Source organism: Rhamphochromis longiceps, linkage group LG11 (genome assembly GCF_057381845.1).
Source record: "Rhamphochromis longiceps isolate RC_006_pf linkage group LG11, R_longiceps_female_GT1.1, whole genome shotgun sequence".
Taxonomy (NCBI): Eukaryota; Metazoa; Chordata; class Actinopteri; order Cichliformes; family Cichlidae; genus Rhamphochromis; species Rhamphochromis longiceps.
Window position 1 is genome coordinate 28,064,467 of NC_140567.1, and position 25,680 is coordinate 28,090,146.

The window sequence follows — 25,680 nt, forward strand, 5'->3', positions numbered from 1 at the left end:
CCAATTATCCTTTGAGATGTATTCATCACTCTTGTTCAGTTTAGTTATTGGGACATTGTACCTTGATACATAGTATATTTTTAGGAAAACAATAGAGATGTAATCTTAATAAAGCTCTTTTGGGGTAGAGTGGAGCAGGATGCTTACAGCGTGAGTGCACCAGCCACACACACACATAAAGGAAACGGAGACCATGTTTATTTTTTACTGTTCTCATCAGTAGTATAAATAAGGCAAGCAAATCAAGGTTGAAGGTTGAATTATTAGTTAGTGTATAATTGATGTGAAAATAATAATAATTAGTAGTAAGACTAACGGTGACTCAACTGTTTATGTCTTTGTAGAGTCTTTAGCTGAAACAATGTTCACCCCTTATTCCAGACAGATGCAGCTCTGACCTATGATGCAGTCCACATTGTTTCCGTCTCATACCAGCACGCTCCTCAGATGACCGTAAACTCACTGCAGTGCCACCGCCACAAACCCTGGAGATTTGGAGGCCGCTTCATGAGTTTCATCAAAGAGGTGATGGGGCATTGGCCTGTTGATATTTGATATAAGTGTTTATATAGAAACATAGTGACTGAGTGGTGAAAAGGACTACGGTGAGCAGAGTGAGAGCCATGTAGTCGTGTGGGACTTGGATATTTACCCAGCAAAATCAATCTTATCCACATACAAAGTGAACCAAGACTTGATAGACACATCAAAGCAGCATTGTTGTCAGCTTTATAAACTCCCTGTATTCATAACCTATTTTCCAGAAAGCATGTACTGTAACCTTTTGAAAACACAACTTGTGTAATCGTCTCTTATTTCATCTAACATGAGGCCCTGACAGTGCCTCAGAATTCAAAGACGAGTCTGTGCAAAGTGAGAGATTAAGGGTGTGCAGAGATGCTACTATTTGTATCTTCATTTGTACAAACAACAGAATCATTTGTATCTGTGTTTTTCACGGGTGTGGTCGTGTGTGGTGGGGAAGAGTTGAAAATGTCAAGTTACATTTTTCTCACTTAAGAAAATAACTCCAGTTAAAGCAAATTTGAATGACTGTACACAGGCTTTACTTTCTAAAGAAGATTCTACAACTGTGGGAAGCCTTTTTTGGTTATTTGGCAAAATGGATATGTTGGTGGTGTTTGATATATGGTCAATATTTGTGACCAGTTTGTGACTAGTCCTGTGGTCAGCTTTGGTCACTTTTCTTGTAGGAATCTCAAACACCACTATGATAACGGAGAGGAAATTTTCTATGTACATTATAATAACTGACCTGATACCCATTCACTCTTTTATACAATAAAAGTATTCTGTTACGTAGGGCTGTTCGATATAACGATATATATCAGATGACGATATAAAAACGTCTATCGTTTCATTTTACGCTATCGTTTGTTTCGTGGTGTTGCAAAATAAACTGTTTACGACAATATTTTTTCATCGTTTTGATGGTCACTGTAGTGGCTATATTAATTTCTTAAAGTTCTCTCTTTCTCTTATATTTAATATAACCACACTACGGACGGAAAAGCGCCTGTTTTATGCATTGTGGTTAGCAACAACGATGGTAACAGCACCGCGTGTCCGCTTGTTTATGTTCCACATAAACCTTTCACAATAAAGCTCAAGATCCTGTTGAGACTTTTCAAAATAAACTGAATCACGTGAAAGAGCAGATTATTTACGGATGAGAATAAAAAGAGCCACCAGGTGCTAAAAAATAAACTTTAGACTCAAACGTTAGAACAGGCTTTTCCCCGCAGCACGCCGTGTAATGAATACTCACAAAGAAAACGGCGGCCGTTACAACTTATGTCTAAAAATGTATAGTTTCATGCATCTGTTAAAACACTGGACTCCAGCTACATGACGCGCAGCTGGAAACACTTCACGCAAGACGAGCTGCCCGAGATTCGCAGAATTTACAGAAAATGTTACATCTGTGTGATTTATAACGTTATGGGACAATAGAATTCTTATATCGGGATATGAGATTTTGGTCATATCGCACAGCCCTACTGTTACGTAATTACTTTTCCTAAAAAAAATGCAGTATGCTACTTAATTACTCCTCAGAGAAAGTAATTCAATACACTACTCGTTATATTACAGTCATATTACTCTGTATACTGACTTGAAATGAACATAACTGCCAGTTAATGATATAATCCTCAAGTTACAGTCCTACACAGCGACATAAAATGAGGACGTACATTATGTTTCTTTGAAATTTGTTAAACCCAACGCTGAAAATAGGTAGGACAAAATCACAATAGAGCTGTCATTGTGGATGGTCACCTTCACGTGTTCCCCCCCAAAAAACAAAAAAAAACATGTTCCCTGTGTCATGCTGTTTCACTTACTCCACTTTGCCTTTAATAAAAGCAGCAAGGGAGCAACGAGTAAACAGTCTCTCTCATTAATGTATGTCCACTGATCTGTATCTGCAACCAAGCTGCAAAGAGAGGGAAGAGTAGACGTGTCTATAGATCCTTGTGTGGTCCATTTGTTGTGCAGGACAACCCCAAATACAGAGTATCAGTTGCCACTCCCTTTCTAGTCTAGATTACCAGGAAAATTAAGTGCAGAGAAAACATCATCTGGCTTGCAGCCTTGTTCAGTGATAAGCACAAGTGGAATTGGGGCTCCAAAGGAAAATAAGTATAACCTTTCTTTGCCCTAATGCATTGCTTTCAGAAAGAAAGTGGGGGTGTGTGGGAGGTTTTAAATGGCCACGACTTGTAGCTCCTCCAAGACTTTGCTTCACCAACAGATGGCATACTTGAAAGAACAAATTCTGGTCTGGTCCTTCTATAAATGGTAGTAGACTCCCAGTAAGCATTCAAATACAGTGTTATAGCCAAATCATCATCTGACTTTGCTGAACAGGAAACACTTTTTTTTGTTTCAAGTGAAAATATAAGGTGGTATGATTTTTGAGTTGCCTGGAGATGCCTTTTTCTTAGTGGCAGGGATAGCAGTGCATGTGCTTATGTGTCTTGGACTTCCCAGCAGTACACTTGAAGAGACCTGAAATTATAAAGCACACTAAGACTGTATTTGCAGTATTTTATTTTCACAGATATCTGAGTTCAGTTCATTTCATTTTAGACGACTCTGTAATTAGAAATTGGATCATTTGATTCATAGAACAAAGGAAGACGGGTGAAGATGGGTAAACTGATGAGTGAAACATACATAAAACGGTGTAACTGTATATTAAGCAGTTTTAATTAAAGCTAATTAGTTTTAATTAAAGTTTTTAATTAATTAATTAAAAGTTTTTTATTGATTAACAGTACTGTATTATTACCTTTTACTCACAATGTTGCTGTTTTTTTTTTTTTTTTTTTTTGAAAATATTTTTATTGAAAAAAGAAAACAGTACTTGCAGTTACCGAAATACAATCAACCTTTCTTAATTTTCCTAAGTAAATTAACATATATATATATATATGAAAAAAACAACAAAAAAAACAAAAAAACTAAACACAACGCCCCCCCCCCCCCAGTCCCACACAGATCAACACAACCATCAAACATATTAGAGGAATATAACAGTAACAAAAGTAGATTTAAACAGGCAATACCTCTAGACTAGCAAAATAAGAGATAAAGGGTTGCCACTTGTGAAAAAATTTGGCTGTGCAACCTCTCAACGTATATTTAATTTTTTCAAGTTTTAAAAAAAACATGACATCTTTAAGCCACCGGGAAATAGTAGGATACTTAGCAGACTTCCAATGCAACAATATTAGACGTCTCGCTAATAGGGATGTGAAGGCTATAATATCCCTTTGTGTGGAATCAAGTGTAAGTGAGCGAGCAGGAATCCCAAACACAGCAATCAGAGGACAAGGATGAAGAGTTACCCCAAGAACAGTTGACATAATAGCAAAATACCTTGTCCAGAAACCTTGTAGCTCAGGGCACAGAAAAAACATGTGGCTAAGGTGACAAGGAGAACCATGGCATTTATCACATTTATTTTCCACTTCTGGATACAATTCAGAAAGTCTAGACTTAGAGAAATGCACCCTGTGTATGACCTTAAATTGAATAAGTCCAAGACGAGCACAGGAGGTGGAAGATCGTATCCTCGTTATAGCCCGTTCCCAAGACTCCTCATGTATTCGAAATCCCAGTTCTTCTTCCCATGTACGCTTAAGCTTAACATTAGAGTGGTTACTAAAAGACAGAATAGCATCATAGAGTTTCGAAATGGTTCCTCTGTGATGAGGAACAAATGATAACGTAGTTTCCCACTGCTGTTCTGGAGGTAAAGAGGGGAAATTTGGGAAACACTTAGCAACAAAATTTCGAATTTGAAAATAGCGAAACAAATGGGTAACAGGGAGATTGTAACGAGAAGACAAGTTGGGAAAACTATCGAAAACACCATCCACATATAAATGTTTGAACTGTTTTATACCCTTGTCACACCACACTGAAAATGTCGAGTCCAAAAGTGAAGGGGGAAACAAATGGTTTTCGCTTAGAGGACCCGAGGAAGACGGCATTACAAAATTAAAGTGACGTCTAAACTGAAACCAGATTTTGAGTGTGTTAAGAACCACCTGATTATCAGTGTACAGAGAGGGTCTCACGGGTAAAGAGGAATAGAGCAAAGCCGGTAAAGAAGAGCCCTTACATGATGATAGCTCCAATTTACACCACGAGGAACCAGAAGATTTTAGCCAGTAGCAAAGTTTATGGATGTGAGCGGCCCAGTAATAGACTAAAAAATTAGGTAATGCAAGTCCTCCACTAAATCTGCATCGCTGCAGCAAAGTTTTAGAGACCCTAGGTGGCTTCCCTCCCCAAATGAAAGAACCAATAATCTTGTCCAGTGAAACAAAAAAATGTTTCGGCAAAAATAAGGGAATTGACTGAAATAAAAATAAAAATTTTGGTAAGATGTTCATTTTAACAACGTTAATCTTACCGATTAAAGAAAGGGGGAGATTACCCCATCTTTGAATATCAGATGTGACCCTAGATATAAGAGGAGACAAATTTGCTGATTTAAGGCCAGCTAGAGAGCGAGTCACGTTAATCCCTAAGTACTTAAACCCAGACGGACTGAGACGAAAGGGTAGATCGGACTGTTGAAGTTGACGTGCTGCCGTATTAACAGGAAAACACTCACTTTTCCCCAAATTCAATTTATAACCTGAAAACGAACTGAAGTTCTCCAGAATACTTAAAACAGCAGGGATGGAGCATGCGGGGTCAGTCATATATAATAACAAGTCATCCGCATACAATGATACTTTATGTGTAATTCCATTACGGATGATTCCCCTGAATACAGAAGAAGATCGCAATGTAATAGACAGAGGCTCGATGGCAATGGCAAAGAGTAAGGGAGACAAAGGGCAACCTTGACGACAACCACGACCCAGCGCAAAATAATCAGAGTAAACATCATTAGTATGAACACTGGCTTTAGGGGACGAATAAAGAAGCCGAATCCAGGAAATAAATTTATCACCAAAACCAAATTTCTCTAAAACTGCAAACAAGTACTCCCACTCCACCCTATCGAAAGCCTTTTCAGCATCTAAAGAAATCACAAGTTCAGGAAGTTCAGATAGACGCTTTGAGTAAATAACATTAAAGAGTGTACGGGTATTAAAAAACAATTGCCGTCCCTTTATAAAGCCATTCTGCTCTTCAGATATAATTCGAGGAAGCACATCCTCAAGGCGAGATGAAATTACTTTAGCCAATACCTTTGCATCGGCATTAAGCAGAGATAATGGCCTGTAGGAACCACAGGAGGTTGGGTCCTTGTCATTTTTGAGAAGGAGCGCTATGGTTGCTTGTGTGAAAGTAGGTGGTAATGAACCGGTTTCCAAGGATTCGTTAAACACAGACAAAAGCAATGGTGCCAATTTACCAATAAATGTTTTATAGAATTCAATTGGAAACCCATCCGGGCCCGGGGCTTTATTAGACTGCATAGCTGTAATAGCTTTTAATACTTCTTCAACAGATAATGGGGAGTCCAATTGCCCCGCATCATTAGCACCAATAACAGGGTTTGAAAGATTATGAAGAAATGCATTCATTTTAGCTTTATCCGTGGGAAATTCGGACCTGTACAACAAAGAGTAAAATGTTTTAAAGGTAGAATTAATTTCCAAGGGATCTGTAGTAATATTGTCATCAGAGTGTTTAATAATGGGGATCACACGCGAGGAGGCCTGACGTCGTAACTGATGTGCCAACAAGCGACTAGCCTTGTCACCATATTCGTAATATGAGCCACGACTGCGTAGTAATAAGTGCTCAGCCTCTTTGGTTGACATAAGATCAAATTCTGCTTGCAAATCAAGGCGCTGCTTCAGTAATTCTGGAGAAGGGTTCAGTGTATAACTTTGATCAAGGTTACTAATTGCAGCTATAAGTTCTTTAAGCCTGGCATTAATCTTTTTATTAGCACGGACAGAGTAAGAAATAACTTGACCTCTCAGGTAGCATTTAAGAGTCTCCCATAGCAGAGAATATGAGACAGAATCATCCTGATTGAAGGACAAGAACTCCTCAATAGAGCCTGAAATAAATTCACAAAATTCTTTATCCGCCAGAAGGAGAGAGTTAAATCTCCAAAGTGGAGGGCTACGTTTATGGGTAGAAAGATGAACATCCAATAGCAGAGGAGAATGATCAGATATTACAATACCAGAATAGTCGGAAGAATTAACACATGAATTAAGAGTTCTGTCGATGAAAAAATAATCAATCCTGGAATAAGACTGGTGGACCTGAGAGAAGAATGAAAATTTTTTGATTGAAGGGTTGCGAAATCTCCATGGATCAACAAGATCATTCTGTTTCATAAAATCTGAGAATGTTTTAGACATAGATGATTGAGTCAAATTACGAGGACTAGATCGATCCAAAATTGGATCAAAAACACAATTCAGATCACCACCAAGGATAAGCAAATGTGTATTCAGAAAGGGGATGTTACTCAGCAATCTATTAGCGAATTCAGCATCATCAAAATTCGGGGCATATACATTTACCAACAAAACCTTTTTCTGCATTAGGGTACCAGCAACAATGATGTATCTACCGTTCCTATCAGCGACAACATTGGTCAAAGTGAATTGAACTTTCTTATTAATGAGAATGGCCACTCCTCTAGCCTTCGAATTAAAATTTGAGTGAAAGACCTGACCTACCCAAGGGCAATATAACCTATAATGATCCTTAATGCGAAGATGAGTCTCCTGTAAAAATGCTATGTCAGAATTTAGACGTTTCAAGTGAGTAAAAACCTTAGATCTCTTAACAGGGTTACCCATACCTCTGATATTCCAACTAATGAATCTAAGAGGCATACCTGACCCAGCAATGCTGGGGTCTATATTTCCATTAACCATTTACAAAAAGGAAGAGGAAAAAGACCAAACCAAAATGCCAGTGGCCATGAAGAGCCGAAATGGGACAGCCCCCCCCCCAACCCAACCCTGAACACAAATACACCCCCAAGTCTCCACAGAACAGAACAAAGGAGACAGCAGTGTACCCCCAAAGTAGCAAAAATGATTCACCGAAGTGACTGGACTAATTGTTGTCTAAATAAAAATAAAAGCGAGAGAGGGAAAAATAACCTCTCACCAACTTCTCTACAGCATAACAGTGTGCGCGTAACAGTAAACATGTTTTTTTTAAAAAGGGAAAAAATAAAAAGGAAACCAACCAACCAAAAAAAGATCTCACAGTACAAAATATGACTTCCTCAGAAGGAGAACTTTCCAACAAATCACCGAAAGTGCATAAAATTTAAAAAAACAAAAAACAAAAACAACATACATAAATAGATAAACAATTAAAACAAAAACAACCAAACAAAAAAATAAATAAATAAAAATTTAACAGAAACGAAAAACAACTCAGTCCTATGCAAATCAATGCAGCAAGCTTGGAGAAGATTGTGCCGGACTGGTCCGAAGTTCAAGAGTATATTATATGATCCAGTTTCAATAAATAACAATGAAAATAAAAGGAACCAGCACACCAACAGTACAATAACCAGCACAATGGCCTAAGAAAACAATGCACAGGTGGCGTTAAACCTAAGGAGACCGTGAACCCTTAGCAGCATTACAGTATCAAACTGAGGAGCTAACGAGGCTCACCCAGAAATCAAAGTTTTGACATAATCACTGGCCTCCTTCGCCGAAACAAAGTCCTTCTCGACACCCTTATATGTGATGCGGAGTCGCGCTGGATGAAGCAGGCCATACCGAACACCGTCAATGCCACGGAGTTGCTGCCTGACCGTGTTGAATGCAGCACGAGCCCGTGCCACCCTGGCGGTGTAGTCGGGGAAGACTGAGATGGTCCGATCTCCAACTTTAATCTGTCGGCGTTCTCTAGCACGTCGTAAAATGTCGACACAGTCAGTGTGGTAATGAAACCTGCATACAATGGCTCGTGGACGGTCGCCAGGCTTAGGTGCGGGTTGGAGGGTCCTGTGCGAACGATCCAAAAGCGGCTCCTTCCCCAGATCAAATGCTTCTTTTAGCAAGGAAGCTACGGCGGCAGTGGTGCACGTGTCAGGGCCCTCCGGTACTCCCACTATCCTAACATTGTTGCGCCGCGATCTGGACTCCAAATCTTCACACTTACTTTCCAGCTTGGCTACATGAGCTGTGAGACCCTTGATAGTGTTTTTCATCTCAGCTATATCATCAGAGCAGACAGTAAGTGCGTGCTCCATCTCCTTCACCGTACCTTTTAGCTCAGACATGGTAGCGTCATTTGCAGCTTTATCGATCGCCAGCTGCGTCTTCACCGCCTGCAGGTCGAACTTAATGGTAGACAAAGCATCACCCAGAGTATCCTGAAGTTCCTTTTTAAAGATGTCGGCGATATCTTTCCTCAGCGAAGCCAGCAACTCGACCTTGAGAGCCTCAATATCAGGATTAGCTTGACATGTGGGGGGCTTTGCAGGAGACGACGGCTCACTCGAGGGTGTGGTCGCGGTTTGCAAACTAGGCCTCAGTTGTGTCTGAATAGTACTGCGGGTTTTAACATTTTTTGCTGCCATTTTACGCCGGCCCGAGTAAAACTTCTCAACAAGACAATCCACAAACCAAAACAGGACTGAAAATACGGCCAAAACGCGCGAATAAATAACAATTTAATCGAAATCGGCGGGAGCTCCCAGACTCGCGTCCTACTCCATCAAAGCTCAACCGGAAGTCCAATGTTGCTGTTTTTAATCATTTAACAACACTAGGAATTTACTACATATACTATGCACTGAAATGTGATATATATTCTGTTAGTTTTTGGCTACACGTTGCCAACTGGAACAGGAGCTATAAAATCCCGCTGCTGTTTGAGATGCAGTAATAGACACAATTCTCTTTGCCTGCAAAGTCTGCACACCCTATATCTTACAAACGTCTGGTGTCTGTGTGTGTCTGCAGTATTTAGTTTAAAAAAATGCCAGTGTTAGCCATCTTGAAAGGATTAAAGTAAATTCAATATTATTACATGATTGTTCTTATGCAAACATCGTAAGTCTTAGGTTATGAAAGCTTAAACTCAGGCCTAATTTACGCTTACTTCAAGACAGGAGTGTGACATATTCTGAAGGTCGACTTCGCCCTTTCGATGTGATATGGCTGACGCATTTATGTCACTCTCTGAATTAGAGCTGCTTGAACATACCACCCACCTATATGGCAATAGGCCAGTGGGAATGAGGTATGACAGTGTTTGGAAAAGCAGAGTGCCACAAATTTTTCCTTGAAGCCTCAATATTCTCATGTTCTGGCAAGCTACATGGTGGTTGGACAGCTATAGCCTGTAGTGTTGTCACAGTTTAGATTTTAAACATCAGAAAAGTGTTTATGATATGTAAAGATTCATTACCATGTACAAAGACCCTTTAAAAAAAACCTTACAATGCTGTGGTGTACACACTGGGGTGCAATCGCAACCATAAAACTAAAAGAGACAAAAATAAAATGAGTAGAGTTACTTCCTGAGTTTTTTATGATTGCTGCAATGGTCTGAGGTATGTTCGTGTATTTAGTACGGGCCTGCATGTATTTGCCTGTGCACACGTCTGTGGAGGTGGCAGGTATCAGGGAATCATAATAGGGGGCAGTTGTATGTTTTTCCCCTCATGGGGAATCAAGCAAAGGGAGACGGTTGTTAATTAACTCCATAGTCTGAAGGGAAAATGCGTTGGAGGCAGTGAAATGTAAAATGTAATTAAAAAAGAAAATGCAGCCTGTGTGATTTGTGTTTGTACTTTTGGTTCATGTCTGCGTGGGTGTGAATTTGCTTTCCGTGAACGTCAAAGTATGTTGTAGTGTGTTCTGTTGATAGGACTTAAACATCTTTCTCCGGTTTGTTGTTTCTTACTGTTGTTGACGTACCTTGCACCTTCTAGTTTTTGAAACATGTAGGAGCGGTACAATCAAAATATTATATACAGGTATATGGGTAGATGTGTACTGTATATAGGTGTCAGAAAGTAGGTATGCAGTAGCACTAAATTCTGGAAACATGGGTAGTTTGAGCTCATGCTGGGTAAAATATGTAGATATTTTGTCTTTCAGTCCCACTGGGATGGTTTGACGGGTCGACTGTCCTTCAACAAAACAACTGGTCTACGTACAGACTTTGACCTGGACATCATCAGTCTAAAGGAGGATGGACTTGAAAAGGTAACTATTGTTTAATGTAAATCCTTGTTAGATGAGGTGAAACATACAGCAATGTTTCACGGCAAGGAGTATATAAAATGTAGAATTTTCATCAAAAGAATATATAAAATTGCTCATTAAAATATATATATATATATATATATATATGCATATTTCTGATTTTTTTAATGTTGAATACACGCACACTTGGCAATATCATTTACCTCCTAACAAGGAAGCAAATTGGCTGTTTCAACATAAGCATAAGTTAGTGGATCATAAAGCAAATTGGATTAGGGTACACATTAGGGTGTTAATTGCTGCCTCTCTTAATGATAATTTGAGGTGATGCCCAAAATGCTGTTTGGTGTTAATGAGCTGTATAAACATGTTTCACACAAAAAGGGGATGTGGGGGACTAAAAGGTTCCTACTGTAGAACTTATTTTATTATACTGGAAGGCCTCTGGATTACAACAGCTATTCTCTACTAAAAGGCTTTCATACATTATGAATACATCAAATAGGGATAAGTCCCATTATGACTTCTTCAAGTACTCCCTAAAGGCTCAAGAATATATAATAGCAGGGGCTTTTCAGCTTGTAACTCTTCTGTTCCAGAATGAAGCTTGTAATACTGCAGCTTTGAAATGATTCTTCTTCCCTCTTTTATTGGCATCTTGTCCTGCATGTGGTCAATTAAGTTGAAGCGCAGTCATCTCCTAAAAGTATTTGATGCCATATTAGTGCATTCTCATTGTGCATCTGACAAATCCCACTCTAATGCATGCTAGGGTTGATCCGGCAGCATGCTGCAGATTGCTGGAATTTTTTTTTTCCCCTTGTATATCCGTGGAATCGGCTTTGACTGTTTGAGCCTATTAAGATGTGGACTTTTTTCTCAACTAATCCATTGTAATTGAATATTAGCCTAAGTTTGAGCTCACGCTGGAATTATGAACAGGTTCTCAGACTGCCACTTTCACTCAACACTGGCATGCTCAGGAGGGTGAAATAAATGTAATGCTCTCCGTGTGGATGCATGAGTAAATAACTTTTGAATCCAGTCTTTTGCTAATCATGTTTAATGAATTGAGCTAATTGTAATTGGGTACAATTAGAAAGAATTTTGCAAAGCGGAAAGCATTCAGATATTTTTAAATCTCTCTCCTGGAGTCCTGTTTGGTTGTGTGACAAGCTGTAACTAATGTGCTTTTCAAATTAGAGCATATGCCTTTATCTGGATTAGGCAGGGAGGACATTAACAAACATTTTTCATGCTTTTTTTCTGGGGTGGGGGTGGGGAGCAAGTTTTTAAATGGATCCACCTCAAGCACAAATCCCAGTGAATATTAAAAGCGCTGTCTCTAGTAATAGAGAAAGAGGGAAGAATGGGAGGAGGGTTTGGTGGAGAGCTCGATTTGCAAACAGAGATTGTTACCGACAGCCACAGGACTATTTGTGCTAATGATATGTTCCAGAGAGTGTCTCTACAATATGCAGAGTTTTTTTGCTTCAGGGCTTCATGCATATATAACTCCTTTTATTTGTTCAAATCTCTTGGCTTATATGAGGCTGTACAGCAAAATTACTTTCACAATGCAGTCCTAATGGCATCCCCATTCTCCAACTTCATTTAAATTTACTGTGAGCTTGTTGTAATATTTGAAATATTCAATATTTCTATTGGTTTAATACACAGTCGTTTCTGTACACATGTTCATATTACATAGATTCTACATTTATATAAAAATGTTTTGATGTGATTTCATTTATCTGACTTATCGCATTGCAGTTCATTGTTCCAGTTTCTTTGATTTACCCATAATGCTTAATGCTTAACTAACCCCCTACTCCCCAAAATATACTGGCCTGCTGATAAAAGGTGACTCAGCCAATCATCTAATGCTGCCAGAGATGTGTTCAGCCTGGCACTAATGTGGGAGATGGTTGCCGGCAGAGTCTGCTAAGGTCATTGCTGATCAACAGAAAAAGAACACTTAGCTACACACTTTTCCTTTTGCACAGGTGGGGAAGTGGAGTGCGTCTGGAGGTCTTAACATCACAGAAGTGCCGAAGCGAAAAGGGATGAACATCACGGATTCTCTGGCTAACCGCTCCCTTGTCATCACCACCATCCTGGTAGGTCACCTGTGTTAGCCTGGCGTAAAATATGCCATACCCTTCATACCTTCCCAGTTGTCCGTCTTATAGATAACACATTGCAATCCAAGCCTTGCCATATATTTACTTCTTTTCATTCTGTTTGGTTCACTGCAGACTAGAATTCTTCAGGCGTGCTTTATACTGAATATACTGCACTATAAGGAAGAGAAGTGGCTGCTAGATACAGTAATATGTTGTACTGACAATTCTAAAAATAACACAAATACTGACACAAATCATAGATATGATAGTAGATATTTTTTTTTATAGCAAAAGCAACTACACAACACAGACCTGTCAGTTTTGAGAAGCCCTGGGGCAAAGAAAAAAAAAGGAAACAAAAGAGTCAGTGCTACAATAAACTATTCCTGAGAATGCATTAATTACATGTTCAGATAGAAAGAACTTGGCAAGCCCTCCGCCAGATCCACATTACCTTCATTTGTACAGTATTGTAGATTCCCAGTGGTATGTACTTAACACTGTCACTGGCTGTTGGGGTCTTTGTATAGCTATCAGGAAGGTGCTTGCCCAGATGTTCGCCTGTACACCCCTTTGGGACAGCTACACAAGCTACAATGATAAACACTGTTATTAAGCCTATATTGGACTACAAAGCTATAATTATGAGAAGTGAGGTCAAGGTGGGATATAATTAATGCCTATCAGGTGGCATCTATGTTAATACTGTCTTATACAGGAGACATGAAACAAGGATTTTAGTGCTATACTAAAATATACTAGCACTAGTAGTTACAGACTCATTTCTGTGAGAGTGGTGTAGATTTTGGATTTTTTATCTGCACTTCATTTTCTTCTTAAAGAGTATTTCTAACATTTTCCAACATTTTCCTTAATTTGCTTTTTCTTTGGATATCATTTGTTTAAGATCATAAAACTGACTATTTTCAAATTGCCGAAGAGAGCTCCAGCTTTAATATCAATCTCACGTCTTAGTGTAATGGCATTGCATCAAACTGATTCCAGTGAAGCATGGAGAAGACGTCTGACAGCTTTATAGTGATAACTTCGTAGAAGAGATTAAGGCACTTAATGTGTTTTTCCCCTTACATTAATTGTTTGCACTCCATTGCCTGTAATGTCTCTGCGCAGGCCCACCTTCCTTCCCTTTCTGTTATGCACGCCCATGCTGCGATTGTGAGCATAGAACTGGTATAAACACTTTGCTTTGAGTTAAAACCTTGGGGAATAGCAAGAATTGGAAGGCTAGAAACAGATGGTAATGACTTTCTCCCTTAACATGCAAACTTTTTGATCAAGTTAATTGGACAACTTGAGCAAAGTTTGCTGCTAAGCACTTGCTCTCGGAATGCATTGTCATCAAGTATTCATAACTTATTATTTATTTAAAAGGTCATCCCGATTGTAATGTCCAAGTAGCTTCATATTTTGTAGACAAACAAAGATCTTGAGCATTTACTGAACACTTTTATGGGCATGTAAGTTTAACTAGGATGCGTAAAATAAATTATTGCCTGCTGTGTAAGTGTAAATTTTTATTTTTTATTTTTCCCACCCCTCATTTTCTCCTAAAATAACTTTCTGGGGGACTAAAAGAGTACTGTGACTTTTTTTTCCCTCCCCCTTCTTGACTACATCATTTTCTTTAGTGCTCTACCAGCTACAGCTGAGGGAAAAAATATAAAGAAAGGGGTCACCTTTGATAGAGAATCAATTACCCTACGTCTGAGCTCAGTTTGTAAATTATACATCTTGCTATTGGAGGCAGTAAATTGTATTACAGCTTTTGCATAAACACACCAACATGTTTTGAAATGCACAGTGAGATATGCTCGTCTATCTGGCAGAGAAATGGTAACAGGCACTAAATAAAGGAAATCATTTATGAGCGGTTCTGCGTTAGTCATTGTCACTGCAGGCATCAGCTCAGTTGCTCTCCCTTGGAGGTTGGTGACAACTGATGAAGGCAACACAGTGGCTATGTTCCATTACACTGCTGCATTCTGTTCCTAATCAAGCTTTTATACAGCTTAAATTATGAGCATCCGGGCAGGATATTACAGGCCAGTAAAGAGTGTCAGCTACCTGACCATAAAATAAACGGTGCACCAGCTATATAGGTCAGTGAGTGGGAGACAGTAGGTTTAGCTATTTGAACACTAACTAAGCTCATTGGTAATATAAATATTCCTTCTGTGTGCATTGCCATCACTATAAGAATCACTAGATGCTGATATAAATACCTGCAATATAAATTTTTTACTTTACATTACCATCTTGTTTTAGCTCGGGTCCCATTTCTTTAATACTTCAATGTAGGAACAACCTCAGCCTTCTTTCATATTTTACCACTGCCTATATCCACACTGTGTACTTGAATCTGCTGTCACTGCCTGTTAAATGCAACAGCGACTCGTCAGCTCAGATCACTTTGCTTCAATTAGGTTCATGTGCTGAAACAAATTGAAAAAGCTGACCTCACCATTGCTTTTCATTTGATCTTTTTGGTCTGAGCAGGAGGAGCCATATGTCATGCTTAAGAAATCTGACAAGGCGCTGGTTGGGAACGACCGTTTCGAAGGATTCTGCATCGACTTGCTAAAAGAGCTGGCCAACATCCTGGGCTTCACGTATGAGATCCGTCTGGTGCCTGATGGGAAATATGGCTCCCAGGATGACAAGGGCCTGTGGAACGGCATGATTAGGGAACTTATAGAACATGTAAGTTTTACTCCTTGTTGACGTCTTTTTTTGACCAGAAGCATTATATGCTCATATGTGCATAATAGATATATAGCTGTAATCTTTAAAAGACAAAACAAAGCAATAAAAAAAAAGATACGCCTACCAGAACCTCCAAAGCTTAAGACAAAATGAGGTATGTGTTTAATAGAAGCAAAAACAATCAAATTTGTAATTTTATAGTGGTTATGAACCAGACTATTTTTTATTTGTAGGGAGTTTTTAACAAGAAATCATTTTATTATCAAAGTGTAATGATTTAAACTTTGATTTATATGCTCCAAACAGTCTTTCGCATCATCATGCGCACTTACAAAAGCATGCCATTGAGCTGAATTACAGGTTATGTCCTCCATGTGGACAGTGATATAGTTATGATTGAGTACAAGTCACAAGGAGCCTACAAAGCTGTCAGTTACATTTATGGCACAATTATGTCAAGGTTGCCTAAAAGTTACAAGTGTGTTGATGTCATTTAGTAAGACAGGCCGTTTTGTTCAGCTGGATAAACCACAGATCTAGGATGAGCACGTAACGCTGCATAGATTCAGGGAAACACAATGGCAATCATCTTTCTGAGGGATAGCGACCAATCGTAGCTGTCTATGTCAAACTCAAAGCCTCAGTGGCCATGAAACTGCTTCGCATCGAAGCGATGGTGGCAATTCTCTGCTGGCATTTCATAAGTGTCCCTGTCAGTGCTCTCTCTTTGTCCTCAGCCCCATCGGGTCAGCGCTGTACTCAGCTGAAAACTTGTAATAGCTTAAGTGGCATTTAGTGCAGGGAATCGTATGGCAGGAGTCAATGGCTTGGTGCTGAAAGGGTTGGAAAAGGTGGGCTCCCACTGCAGCACTTTATTTCTCCGTCCAAGCTTTTTGCTAGATCCGTGTTGATAACAATAACCTTTAGAGGAACAAATAGATTACCAAAGGGAGAGACAGCTGGCACGAAAAGGAGATGCATGACTCCATCATTAAACAACACATGCGTTATTGGTGCATTCTTTGGTTTCAAAGAGAGGACTCACAGGTGGCCACAGAGTCTGTTCATCTGCTTCCAGCCAAATAAAAAAAAAATAATAATAAAAAAAAAACAGTGCAAAACTGTGGCATCTGGTGATTACGACCTTTGCACTCAGCTTAAATATGAACATAAGCTGTTGAACACACATAAACAGCAATGTAACACCATTTAGTCTATAGCTACAGAAAGTGAGAAATTCTTAAGTAACAGAGATTGGAAAAAGGAATAGATTTAAATGCTTTTATGATGCACACATATGGTCTATTTTAACCTTTTTATACCTATTGCTTTTGTAAATAGCAGCGGAAGAGGAGATTGGAATCTATACTGCTGGTTATTGCTTTTACTGCTTCTTATCACATGGCCAAGGATGCAAGACGATTTTTTTGTGGATTTTTAGTCAGTTCTATTTTGTGGTCTAGTGCTTTCCTTACTCCACTGGTATGGATAAGCTGATCGTAATTCAGCAGACCTGAAACGTAAACGTTAAGGCAAGCTCAAGAGGTCTGACCCTGAGATGATATGGGAGAACTGTAAGGATACAGATTTCTTCAAACTATACTGCAGCTGTATTTTTTCTTTGCTTTGGGTCAAACTGAGACATGCTGTGCAGAAAGTTTCTGTTTTTCTATACATGCATTGGAAGGAGGATATTTCTATAAAACAGATAACAACAAAGAATGTTTTCACCTCTTCTGTTTCTCTCTTAACAATGAGATACAGAAGGTAGCTGACATTTTTTATCTTTTCTCTGTGTATTTATAATTACTTTATGTTAGCCCCCCATTGCTTCCCCTCTTGTGATACAGATAGATAAGCTGTATAACAGTTTATTGCGGCTTAGCGAGATAGGGTCTTAGGTAGAAAGCAGGGAAAATAGTTGGTTTTGAGTGATAAAAATAGTCCTGAAGCACGAGACTTGTACTTTTATTGCTATCAGCTTGCCCACTGTACCCTCAAATCATCACTGCATTGCATAATTGCACAATTGTCTGTTTAAGTGAACAAAATGCAAGTTTTAGTGTTAAATTCATTCATCCCTGTAGCTTACAGAGATTTTCACACTGATAGCTACATATGGCAGAAATAGAATAAAACCCGTATATATTTTTTAGTATGAAAATGAAAGTCAGTTATGATTTACTCGCCACAGAATTGGAGACTTGAATGAGAAACTGCAGTGTTGCCAAGTGCAACGATTTAGCATTGTGTAACATGTAGCACTTTATTTTCCTCTGTGCAGTCACAAAGCTCACTGCAGTGCCAAAGGGCATTGTTTAGAAGGTGCTAAATGATGCAACAGGCCTTGTTAAACTTGATTTAGTCACAATAGATGATCACTTTAATCATGCTGTGATGCAAATGTTAAAGGCGTCCTTAACACATCATTTGTTTCTGTCATGGCAATTAATCTTTGCTTCGACAGATACACTGGAAGATTATAGTCAGCCCACTTCCTCTTTGTCTACATTGCTACACAGTTGATTAGATTTATTGCACAAGAAGTAGTTACCCTATTTTCAGTTAAATAGCACATTTTCCAAGGCCTCAAAAATCTTATGATCAGCATATGCTAGATGGACAGGTGTCATTTTGATTGCTAGTTATTTTTATCTTTAGTTTTGTATTTATTTATTTATTTTTTATGTGAGACAGCAGCGTGATATGGTGGTGACAGTGACAGACCCATAGCTGCAAGGACAAAAGTTCAGCTGCCACAACAGCAAAAACATGTCCCGCCTGCCAAGGCACCCTTGAGTAAATCACAGTTACACGCCACGACACTCTGAACCTTCAGCTGATGCAAAGTGACAGTTTCTTGATTACACCATCCCTGCCTCATAATTAACCCTTTGTATATTTCGAGACTACATTGTATAGTATAAGAGGTACATCTATGCTCATGTGCTTTGTATGTATTTCACTGTGCATTTATTTTCCACTAGCGGTTTTTTAAATGCATGTAAAAGTGGCTAGGCATACCGTATGTGTTATCTTCCCTCAGCATTCCTATATCAGAAATTGCCGCCTGTTATCTTCAGTAACCATTGCATAGTTCAGAGGAGGGGGTTTCTGCAATTAGAACCCACTCTACTGAAGCAACACACAGTATGCACTTCTATCAGCTCTAAATATTTCATAAAAGGCAGAGATGCACCAGCTGTGAAATTCAGAGCCCATATTGATAGTCACGTTTGAAAAAAAACCAAACAAACAGTTTGACCAGAAGCAGACATGGATCTATTTATTTTTCTCACTTTTTCCATGCACTGGAAACAAAGAAAACTTCCTGATGAACATAAATCAACTTTTTTTAAAACCCATTCAGCTTTACGCACTATCTTTAAAAATACAGTGAGCGTGAAATTGATGTGACACAAGAGATAAACATCAGCCACTGCCATCAGAAAACATCATTTTGTTTGCAGATAGGCTGGTGGCAGCTAACAAGGACGTTTGCTGCAACCAATTATCAGTGCATCCGTAATTAAGAAAAAAAAGGTCAACATGGCAGCAACATATGTCCATCCTATGCAATCCTTATAACCCACTATAAAATGCAGATATTTGGTACTAAAAACTACATCCAAGTGTTTCATCAAGAAATAAAATGTTGGTTGTTCAGTTATTACTAGTTAATGACCTTTTAGTGTGCTATATTTATTCATTTGCAAAATACCGGTAATAAATAGCTACAGACTAAGACTGTTATGCACTCTGCGTTCTGTGTACATTCAGTGGGCTGTAAACATGTAGATCATGATGGTTGTAACTTTATGAATCCTCGAGGCTGTTAGGTACAGAACACCACGACGCCCACCACCTGCAAACCAAGATAACACCAAGCCATGTGGCACATAGCAGGGCACTATCAGGTTATCTTGCTTGTGCCCAGTTTGTGTTGGTAAGCACAAAGCAGAACAAGGACAGGCGGCATGTATATTAGCCCTCCATAGGGATCTGTGGAATCGCATGCTGGCTGACTTTACGGTTGAGTGGCAGGTTGGTTCAAGGCAGTAGAGAAGAGAGGGAGCAGTGTGTGATCTACAAATTTGAATAGTTTAAGAGAAACAGCCGATACACAGCATGATGCGCTGGTTTTCCCATTTTTCTGTCTCTTCAGAAAACGCCACTGTGCATTTAACTACCATGGCGTGGACTGCAGGAGTATGTAATCCGCAGTGCCACATGCAAAGGGAAAATGTTGTCATTCGAACCTTTATTTACTGCGATGTGGTAGTTATCATACGAATCTGATAGAAGAGCTGCCTAGGACACAGAGAAAATGTAATTCATGTTGAGAACAGCCCCAAGATCCTTAGAGGACAACTTGGAATAAAAGTTGTTTTATGGTATCAACTATCAGCAAACATACCACAGAGTATGCTATATAATAGATGAGTTCCAAGAACAGAGAAGTCGAATGGGTGAATCATTTGGGTAATTTTCATTTCATTAGGTTTGCGTAGGTTTAGCAGGTTTAATTCACATAGGACTAGGTCTTGAAGTTTTGCATAAAGTTCCAAAGCAAACACGAGACCTAATTTTATTTTTAAAAAGCTGTACGGTGAACTGATGTATGAGCAAACTCTGGTTCTCTCCCACTGCTCACTATGTAGAAAGTAAAGAAAGCCTCCCCTTGTGAGCTGTGTCGTTTCTTGGAGGAAAGAGGTATTCGAGCGTGAACTAAGCAGCTGGTTTCATTAACCTCCTGTCCAGCCATGGTGCAGGGGAGCAGTGGGGGCTGTCAATACAAATGGTAACATCCAGAATATGTAGTCATACACATATAATAGGTGAATGCACCTCATCCCGACATGTTCAGCCTTGTTCACTGCATGACGCTGTATGGTGTCATATGTCATTCTTGTGACACTATATAAAGCCTCATAAATGGGACCCCATTTCATCTATTGGGAAAATGTGTCTACTTTGATATAACTTGATAACTTGATATAGTCAATAAATATCTATATAAATGTTGTGTTTTTTTCCCCTAATACAGAGAGCAGACTTGGCAGTCGCTCCTCTCACCATCACTTATGTACGTGAAAAATTCATCGACTTCTCCAAGCCTTTCATGAGCATGGGCATCAGCATTTTGTATCGCAAACCCAATACTACCAACAATGGCTTCTTCTCCTTCCTGAACCCCATGACTCCCGACATATGGGTCTACATCCTCCTGGCCTACCTGGGTGTTAGCTGTGTCCTTTTTGTCATTGCCAGGTAAGTGCAAAAGTTACATGCTATTTCTCTGTGAGGTCTTCCAGTAGACATAGTAATTTACTCTATCATCACAGACTGGGGTTCGAGTACCCAAGCCAGTTCATCATACTGCGTTAGTTGCTGGGTAGTGATCAAGGCAGTTTTGTCTGCATGGGCTCTCTTCAGCGCAGCAGTTGGGGAGGAATACAAAAACCTCCAGTTGAGTTGCAAAGTCCTATTCAGAGGGCAATTTCTTGTTTCCTGTGTGCTGTCTTTGGAATTGGCAAAGCATCTTGAACTAACCCTTCAAAAAGTACTCATTTTGCCTCGAGCTAAAATAAGAAAAAATATATATAATTGTCATATTCAGCCATGCAAAAAGAAAAGAATATATACACCTGATGTAAAATTGCATCAGAGTAGGCTATTTATAGTTGATCACCAGCATTCACATATATTATAAATAATGAACTTCCAGGCTGGTACAAGTCAGTCACAGTTTTAATGGAGGGAGATTATCTGTTTGATTGGGTGAGAAGTATCTCACTTGTAAATTATTTTTTTTTGGTCATGAATATGATGAATATCTTTTTAGTGTCATTGTCTGTATTTCCTGCTGCTTCTCATGCAAAGTGGTGCTTGAGGAAGTTATAGAAAAGCGAGCACTGAAAGGAGTTCAGGGGCTTGAGAGCAAACAGCTGCACTCTATCCTCATTTGCTGTTGTGAGACCAAACAAATTCTGGAGTGGCTTCACATAAGTGCAAAATCATCTTAAATTGTTGCATCAAGTTTTTGAAGGCTGGCCTAGATAGCTGAGTCGCATCCCTAAAAGTGCGTCATAATTGAGCATAAAGCAGATGACAGAAAACAGAGAGGGGGCTACTCCAAGCACAAATAGGCCATTTCAAATGCTGGACATTTGCGTCAGTGTATTGTCATCGATATTAGGCAAATAAATATAACAAACATATTAGAAATATATGAAATACAATATTTATGATTTGAAGGATCACTTATTTATCCACAGATAAATAGCATATAAACTATGCTGTAACACTGTGCTGGAAAAATCGCCTATATATTAAAATTAGAGATGATTTCTGAATATTTTTGCCTCACACATTTAAAACCTGAAGATAATACATCCGAAGAAAAAACATTGCCTCACCAATAAATCTGAAAAGCTCTGTAACTTGTTGATGTGGATGAGCATTTATACTCTCACTGTCTGTTTAACACGCTTAACACACACAACTAAGCAAGTGTGTGGTTTTACACAACATATTCAATATGTAAAGATATCGTGGCTTCTTGATCCGTTTACATTTATTATACAGAGATATCCAAAGGATCTGAATAGTGATATCCATTCAAAGATCCACTAAGACCATTACCTGACAAAACACAGATCCTACTAAGAATGATTACCTGTGTTTCCAAAGCCTTTTATAGTTTATTCCTCTGTGCTGAGGAGCTCTGTTGTTTTTAAAGAAAACACATTTTTGCACTGGGTGACCTGTTCCTTCATTTCCATGAGCCAGTCTCACTTTCAAAAAGAAATATCCCCCCCAAATATACAATTTACTTCTGTTGCCTAAAAACAAATCTCTTAACCACAAAATCCAGCGTTTGCAGGCAAAGATTGGAATCAACACTATATATGTGTTGATTTTAAAACCGTTAGATTTTCACTAAGAACTTGGTCCTTTTGTGGGAATTAAATAAAAAATATAGACTGTTGTTAAAAAAATGTTACAATCCTTAGAACCACAAAGGTGTATTTAGATTAAATGTGCTACATTAAATCAGTTTGCAATATCAGCGCATTTTGCCTTTTTTTTTTTCTTGTCTAGTTAGTCTTGGTATTTGTGTGCTTCCTATGAGATCAACTTTATTTAGAGCTAATTGCAAGACATGTCTTTGGGTAAGCTTTGCTCGCCACATCGAATAAATCACAGATGCTGATTTGGTCCTCCAATGATCCAGACTGAAATCATTCACAGACAACAGGGAGTGCTGTTATTATAGTCTGAAAATAGATGTAATTTAATAACTGGCAGCACTAACATCTCAACAGAAAAAAATTGACAAAAAAGTTAAAAACTGTGCCGAAGTAGTATATATTTAGCAAGCTAATGTTTGTGAATGCAAAAATGAGGCTTTTGCTTTGTTACGTTTAATTACCAAGCTGTCTCCAGGTCATTATTTCTATGGGCATGCAGTTGGTCTAACTATATTCTTGGTCGTGTAGAAATGAAGTTTATTTTCCCTCATAGCCACATTATCAAACACTGTGGAAAGCAGAACCTATAGTCGCTTTCTGCATTTGTAATGGTGGAAAATTAATGGTTATTTGGGACATGTGCATTTAGCTAAAGAAGGTACACGTATAACAAAGTGAGACCAAAATCTCTAATACTTCAGCCACTGTGTCATCCGTACACTTTTGCTTGGCTACCTACCAACTACAGCGAGAAAATATGATCAAAAAGTCCACATCAAGTGGAAGTATGGCCACAGGAGAATTTACAAAAAAAAATGTTGTATTAGAGTTTCCCTTTTTACTAAAATCACAACTAGTAAATCTAATAACATATATCAGCAACACATGATGTATTGAATGAATCCAAAAAACTGTCGTTTGCAGTCCCTACCCGGGAGAGTACCTTGTTCCGCAGCATCACTCTACTGCATGTAGGCTGCTGCATGAAGTCTGAAACATGCTTATGGCCCTGGTTGACAGCACAACCTTTTTAGACATTAGCAGAGAAATCAGGAGGATTGAATCAGTACTCTCACATTGCCTATGTAGGAGATGCTCTGAAATAATGAAAAAAGGCATTCTGGTTTTCCTCATTTGTGTCCTGTTTAAGTCCTGTTCGTGTATATTTTGGCTGCAAAAATCTCTCCTATTTTCCAAGCCTCTATCACATATTACATGGCCAAGGCTTTCAATTTAAGATTAAAGTAAAACAAAATGAGACTGAAGGAATTCATTAAAATGTTAGAGAGCACCACATTTGTACAACAGCTGCCCAAGGCCTCTTTGATGTCTGCACATGTTATTAAGGGCAGATGAGTCGCGAATGCTAATGGAAACACTTAAAGATAGTAACACTGGTGAGTATATGTGGCTGTTGTCATTTTAGTCTATGGGAAACAACACTTAGGCAAGATCACAGTGGGCAAATACAGTCTTTTAATGTTCATCAGTTCATATATCTGGATGCCTAAATAAGACTAGAATTAATGAATGACGCCTGGAAAAGCCTCTGTCTATTTCATGATTACCCATCGGTTCAGTTCGCCCTCAGATTAAAATAGATTGCTGACATATTAGAAAATATTTCTGCGCTGTGTAATTAGATTGAAGTCTATTAGTCTTTTCATAATATACATTCTAGTTAATTCAATCTTTCTAGATTATTCCTGCCATATCCCTTCAGAACAGAAATATGCAACCAAAGATTCAGTATAGGAGAGTCAGTGGACTGTTTTAGTTACTCATTATGTCTAATGCCATATTCTGCCACATTAGCAAATAAGACACGTCGGGGTAATGATGACACAATTCTTGCCACGAGGACGTCAGAATAAAATATAGTTAATATTAATACTTTTTCCCAGCCTCTGTCCTCCTGTGCAGTAAAGTTGCATGGGGTGGAGGGTGGGTGTCACAGATATGGAAAGTTGCACAGGGGTCCTTATTCCTCACATTCTCAAACATGACATTTTACACCCTCTGAAAAATTGTATTTTAATGCTTCAATCGTCACCTTTAACTACAAAGCCTGTTGGAATAAGTCAAGGGGGTTTCCAGAGGTAAGGCTTAAAAAACTAGGACCAGTGTATTTAAATTTTTGATGTGACATTTGATAATAGTTTGAAAATTTTTTTGCACCTATATAACCATTCCAGCTACTGCATATAAACTATATAATACATATTTCACCCAGACGTTATGGCCATGTTCGTGGCCAAAATAACCGACCGACTCCGGAGTCCCCCATAGTGACTCCCCTTTGTTTTTGTAACTCATTGTTTTTGTGTTAAAGCCCACAAATCTATTGCTTGCATTATTCCTTTGTATTATTAAAAGACTATCAGAGAGCTACTCTTAGTGAAAAAAGGCCTAAAACTAGCTGTACAGTTACTACCCAGAATTAAGGCAGATGATGGAGACAAAATTCTAGATTAATTACTTAATTGATTATTGGTGTTGATCCTTAGCTTGACAGATGTTTGCTTATATGTTCACCAGATCAACTGTAGAGGCTAATAATCAGTCCAAGGTCGTATTTACAGCTTAATTTGCTGCTAATAATCAATTAATCGTGCTTTAAGTAGTGCTTGTAGAGTTGCTGTCTAATGCATCATTATCTCTTTTACTCTAAACCAAAGATGAAACTCTGAAATAGCAGTGCTATTCAACATTGTTCAAGAATGATGTAAAAGATATAATACTATTGTTCTTTGATCTTGTGACTGGTAGAGGTTTTTGACTCCTTTCCAACTTCTCTTAATCCCAGATTCAGTCCATATGAATGGTATGACGCCCATCCTTGCAATCCTGGATCAGATGTGGTGGAGAACAACTTTACCCTGCTCAACAGCTTCTGGTTTGGAGTTGGTTCCTTAATGCAACAAGGTAAGGCGGCGCACACATCCTCTTTCCTGTCAGAAACAATCCTGTCACCCCCACCCTCCTTTTCTCTTCACCACCACCTTCCACTTTCTGCCTCCTTAACTGACAAGCTCCATGATTTCCATTCCGTGACTGTTTCATAAGACATTTACCTGTCAAGAACAACTGCCGAGCTCAGTCTTACATGACAAAGGGAAGCTGTTGTCACCTACCTGCTGTTTAAAAAGG

At 38.8% G+C, this 25,680-nt stretch overlaps 1 protein-coding gene across 2 annotated transcripts in view; it reads left to right on the plus strand.

Annotated features, from left to right (window-relative positions):
* The window catches only part of grik3 (glutamate ionotropic receptor kainate type subunit 3), a 104,473-nt gene that overhangs the window by 65,875 nt on the left and 12,918 nt on the right, over positions 1-25,680 (plus strand). For both annotated transcript variants that reach the window (XM_085423463.1, XM_085423464.1), the window contains 6 exons: positions 382-525; positions 10,599-10,706; positions 12,713-12,826; positions 15,350-15,553; positions 20,604-20,827; positions 25,337-25,455. In XM_085423463.1, coding sequence (XP_085279589.1) covers positions 382-525; positions 10,599-10,706; positions 12,713-12,826; positions 15,350-15,553; positions 20,604-20,827; positions 25,337-25,455 — 913 coding nt within the window. The remainder of the gene's footprint in view (positions 1-381; positions 526-10,598; positions 10,707-12,712; positions 12,827-15,349; positions 15,554-20,603; positions 20,828-25,336; positions 25,456-25,680) is intronic.